Source organism: Panulirus ornatus, chromosome 5, assembly GCF_036320965.1.
Source record: "Panulirus ornatus isolate Po-2019 chromosome 5, ASM3632096v1, whole genome shotgun sequence".
Classification (NCBI taxonomy): domain Eukaryota; kingdom Metazoa; phylum Arthropoda; class Malacostraca; order Decapoda; family Palinuridae; genus Panulirus; species Panulirus ornatus.
Window position 1 is genome coordinate 32,172,571 of NC_092228.1, and position 5,217 is coordinate 32,177,787.

Here is a 5,217-nt window from a genome sequence, read left to right on the forward strand (position 1 = left end):
ACCCAGGCTGACTTCGGCCAAGAGCAGTCACGGGCAGTCTGTTCAGATTTAAGGAATAAGGAAGCCACGTTATCTTCATCGAACTTAGGTACGAGATGTAAGTCTCCCAACCGAGACGACACTGGTCCTGATGGTGAAGCGTTAAGTCTAAGTTTTTCACGTTCGAGAGCTAACCTAGCTTGTTCAGTCTGCTCCTTCTGTACCTGCACTTGTGCATTGATCTTAGCTATCTCTAGTTGAATTCGCCAGTATTCGGGATCAACATTAACATCACTAGGGATATTGGGAGGGATCGAGGCTTCGGCCGACGTCACTGATGGAGCGGTATTGTCGACACTAATTTCAACATCAGGCGCAGCATCTACACTCTGTTCACTAGCAAAATGATTTATGACTATGGTTTCCAACTGTACTTTACTAGCTTTCCGGTCATAATTCAATTTTAACCTATTTGCAATAAGCTTCAACTCATGCTTTGTTAAAGATTTGATGTCCTCGTGAGAGGGCTCAGATCGACAGAACTGGTCAACGTCAGCGTTGCTGGTCAACGACATGATTAACGAAAAGGAAAGAGATTCCGTTAAGGCAAGAAATATCCTGGCAAGGTCGCCAATTCATATGTTACGAACTCAATACTTATTCAGGCCAGGTCGCCAGTAACATATGTTACAAATACTACTGACCCTTGTCTTGCAAGGGCGTTATAGATTTGTTGTTTCACAACGGGATAACACAATAATAAAGTTATGGGATTGAATAAAGACCAGCATTACATTAAATCTACTTATAATGAAAGAATTCAAGTGTACAAAGATAGGTACATAAATCAAGCATGAAACATTACGTTAACACAACATAAGTCAATATTCCAGATAAGATTTCAAGCCAGGAGATCTCTTTCTTGTGACAGTTACGCTTGACGTGACACAATTAACTTCATCGTTACACTTATCTAAACCTGATGTAACACAGTAAACACTTAGCTAAATCTGATGTAACACAGTAAACACTTATAGCACAACACTCGGGTAACGGGCTTATAGCAGTAACGGCTTTATAGCACAGCACTCGGGTAACGGGCTTATAGCAGTAACGGCTTTATAGCACAGCACTCGGGTAACGGGCTTATAACACAGCAGGGCTTACAGGCTTACAGGCTACAGCAGGGGACACCACCCACCTCGCTGGGCTGGAAGGAGAGGAATCAAGTCTCAGCGGGTGTTGTGGGTACAAGAAGACAAGCGTTCACCCTTGCTGCTATAAACCTTACATTTCGATTGGCTATAGAAATATAGGAGAAATTCTCATTGTTTGGAGGGTCCCAGAGTCTCGGCGTAGTTACACTCTCGTAAAATGCTGGGTGGACAGAAACTCCGAGCCAGCCTCTGGCATCACTCCTCGCCCTGATAAGAAATAGATACAAACACACACGTCTTCGTAACAACAGACAGACAGACAGACGAGTGTGGCACGAGACGTGTGTAGATGACCACACCTAACTCCTGCTTGCCACAGTGTGTGTGGTTACACACTGAAGAAGGTCAGTGTGTGGTGGAGGAACTGAGGAACGAAAACGGAGAGAGAGAGACAGTGTAAGACAGGATAGTGAGGCAAAGAAATAAAGATAGGAGACATACCACAAGATACAGGGATATGGTTATTGATACAATGACGTTAAACAGAGGATCAGAAAGAATGGGGTAATATCAATCAAGAATTTATGGACGAGATCAAATGATTATGATAATAATGATAATAGGAAGGACTAGTAAAGCATTGCAATGTTTATGTCTCTCTCTCTCTCTCCCTCTGAAAATGTTTTGGAATGATGTTGGGTCAATGTATCATATTATTTTCATATCAAAAATATAAGTATAACAAAAACAAGTACATTATGAGACCAGCGCCTCGATCATGTATATGACCAGCATCAACTCACTCCTCACTGCAGGCGGGACCACTTCTTCCCTCCGCGTTGAAAGGTTTTCTCATTTCTCTTAACCGTCTTGGTTCTCATAGTGAACCATTGTCTCTGTGATCTGGCGGTCGTGCTAGCGGGTTTGGCAGCGTTACGCAGGAGAAGAACTAGGTCGACCTCGGGTTCAGTAGTGTCGCGTTTCTTGCGCGCACGTCTCTTACGTTGACGTCCGGTAGCACTGACCTCGGGTTCCGTAGTGTCAACCTGGTGTTCAACTACGTCGCCCTTGGGTTCAGTAGTGTCACCCTGTTGTTCAACTACTTCGCCCTTGGGTTGAGTAGTGTCGCCTTTCTTCTTCTTGCGCGTACGTTTCTTACGTTGACGTCCGGTAACACTGACCTCGGGTTCCGTAGTGTCAACCTGGTGTTCAACTACGTCGCCCTTGGGTTCAGTAGTGTCACCCTGTTGTTCAACTACTTCGCCCTCGGGTTCAGTAATATTGCCTTTCTTCTTCTTGCGCGTACGTTTCTTACGTTGACGTCCGGTAACACTGACCTCGGGTTCCGTAGTGTCAACCTGGTGTTCAACTACGTCGCCCTTGGGTTCAGTAGTGTCACCCTGTTGTTCAACTACTTCGCCCTCGGGTTCAGTAATATTGCCTTTCTTCTTCTTGCGCGTACGTTTCTTACGTTGACGTCCGGTAACACTGACCTCGCGGTTCCGTAGTGTCAACCTGGTGTTCAACTACGTCCGCCCTTGGATTCAGTAGTGTCACCCTGTTGTTCAATTACTTCGCCCTCGGGTTCAGTAATATTGCCTTTCTTCTTCTTGCGCGTACGTTTCTTACGTTGACGTCCGGTAACACTGACCTCGCGTTCCGTAGTGTCAACCTGGTGTTCAACTACGTCGCCCTTGGGTTCAGTAGTGTCACCCTGTTGTTCAACTACTTCGCCCTCGGGTTGAGTAATGTCGCCTTTCTTCTTCTTGCGCTTACGTTTCTTACGTTGACGTCCGGTAGCACTGACCTCGGGTTCCGTAGTATCAACCTGGTGTTCAACTACGTCGCCCTCGGGTTCGATAGTGTCACCCAGGTTAACTACTTCGCCCTCGGGTTCGGAAGTGTCACCTTTCTTCTTCTTGCGTTTACGTTTCTTACGGTGACGTCCGGTAACACTGACCTCGGGTTCCGTAGTGTCACACTGATGTTCAACTACGTCACCCTCGGGTTCGGCAGTATCACCCAGGTCAGCTACGTCACCCTCGGGTTCGGTAGTGTCACACTGATGTTCTACTACGTCGTCCTCGGGTTCGATGCTGTCACCCTGATGTTCAACTACGTCGTCCTCGGGTTCGGTAGTGTCACCCAGGTTAACTACTTCGTCCTCGGGTTTGGTAGTGTCACCCTGATGTTCAACTACGTCGTCCTCGGGTTCGGTAGTGTCGCTCAGGTTAACTACCTCGTCCTCGGGTTTGGTAGTGTCACCCTGATGTTCAACTACGTCGTCCTCGGGTTCGGTAGTGTCGCTCAGGTTAACTACGTCGTCCTCGGGTTCGGTAGTGTCATCCTGATGTTCAACTACGTCGTCCTCGGGTTCAGTAGTATCGCTCAGGTTAACTACCTCGTCCTCGGGTTTGGTAGTGTCATCCTGATGTTCAACTACGTCGTCCTCGGGTTCGGTAGTGTCGCTCAGGTTAACTACCTCGTCCTCGGGTTCGGTAGTGTCATCCTGATGTTCAACTACGTCGTCCTCGGGTTCGGTAGTGTCGCTCAGGTTAACTACCTCGTCCTCGGGTTCGGTAGTGTCACCCTGATGTTCAACTACGTCGTCCTCGGGTTCGGCAGTGTCACCCAGGTTAACTACTTCGTCCTCGGGTTCGGTGGTGTCATCCTGATGTTCAACTACGTCGTCCTCGGGTTCGGTAGTGTCGCTCAGGTTAACTACCTCGTCCTCGGGTTTGGTAGTGTCATCCTGATGTTCAACTACGTCGTCCTCGGGTTCGGTAGTGTTGCTCAGGTTAACTACGTCGTCCTCGGGTTCGGTAGTGTCATCCTGATGTTCAACTACGTCGTCCTCGGATTCGGTAGTGTCACCCTGATGTTCAACTACGTCGTCCTCGGATTCGGTAGTGTCACCCTGATGTTCAACTACGTCGTCCTCGGGTTCGGCGTTGTCACCCAGGTCCTCGGGTTCGGTAGTGTCACCCTCATGTTCAACTACGTCGTCCTCGGGTTCGGTAGTGTCGCTCAGGTTAACTACTTCGTCCTCGGGTTCGGTAGTGTCATCCTGATGTTCAACTACGTCGTCCTCGGGTTCGGTAGTGTCGCTCAGGTTAACTACCTCGTCCTCGGGTTCGGTAGTGTCATCCTGATGTTCAACTACGTCGTCCTCGGGTTCGGTAGTGTCGCTCAGGTTAACTACCTCGTCCTCGGGTTCGGTAGTGTCATCCTGATGTTCAACTACGTCGTCCTCGGGTTCAGTGGTGTCACCCTGAAGTTCGACTACCACCTCGCCCTCGGGTTCAGCAGTGTTAGGGTTGTAGTTACGTGTGAGCCTGGCCCTCAGCAGCTTCGTGAGGGCCTTCGAGAGGCACCATAGCAACACCGCGTCCACCATCACCGACCCCATCAGGAGCAGAAGGACAGGGAGCTTGACCCCAGAGAGTACCACCTGGAGCCGCTCCACGAACCCTACGGGCACCTCTGGCATGGCCGCCATCTCCCGCAGGGACCTGATGCTCCTGAAGAGACGCAGGGCTTTTCCCAGAGGATCGACGTAGGGGTAGTGCGGGTCTAGAGGTTCCTCAACGGTGAGGTGCAAGGGCGGAGGGTTCAGCTGGCCCAAGAGAGGCAGCTTGATACTGTAGGAGCGCACGTGTCTGGTCTGGAGGAGGTCCACCAGCCTGGCCTGGTAGCTGCCGAGCAACATGCTGGTCAACATCAGGTGGAGGAAGCAGAAACATGGCACAAACACCAATGCTGCTGTTATGATACGGGTCATCCTATTTATCATTATGTTTATTTTCATTTTTATTCAACCTTCCGCTGTTGTTATCGGTTAGCCGGTGGAAAAGGAAAGGGAATGGTGGTTGAGGAAGAGGTAGAAATTTTTGGTCGAGTTTCCATTGTGGTGTCAGGAATGGTCGAGGAAGTGGAGATGTGGTTGTCGAGGGATGTGGAGTTGTCTGTCGAGGGTGGAGTGAAGATGCGTTTGTCGAGGGTGTAGTGGCGAGGATTGCGTAGTGGTGAGGTGTAGTGAAGATGTGTTTGTCGACTGTGTCGTGGTGAGGTTTAGTGAAGA

At 49.3% G+C, this 5,217-nt stretch overlaps 1 protein-coding gene across 1 annotated transcript; it reads right to left on the reverse strand.

Annotated features, from left to right (window-relative positions):
- Nucleotides 1-1,862: 1,862 nt before the first annotated feature.
- On the reverse strand, nt 1,863-4,980 carry LOC139748653 (uncharacterized). Its single transcript, XM_071661913.1, has 2 exons — nt 3,097-4,980; nt 1,863-3,024 (listed from the first exon to the last, which is right to left on the reverse strand). The coding sequence occupies exons 1-2, from the start codon at nt 4,942-4,944 to the stop codon at nt 2,659-2,661; spliced, it is 2,214 nt and encodes a 737-aa protein (XP_071518014.1). The 5' UTR covers nt 4,945-4,980; the 3' UTR covers nt 1,863-2,658.
- Nucleotides 4,981-5,217: the final 237 nt, after the last annotated feature.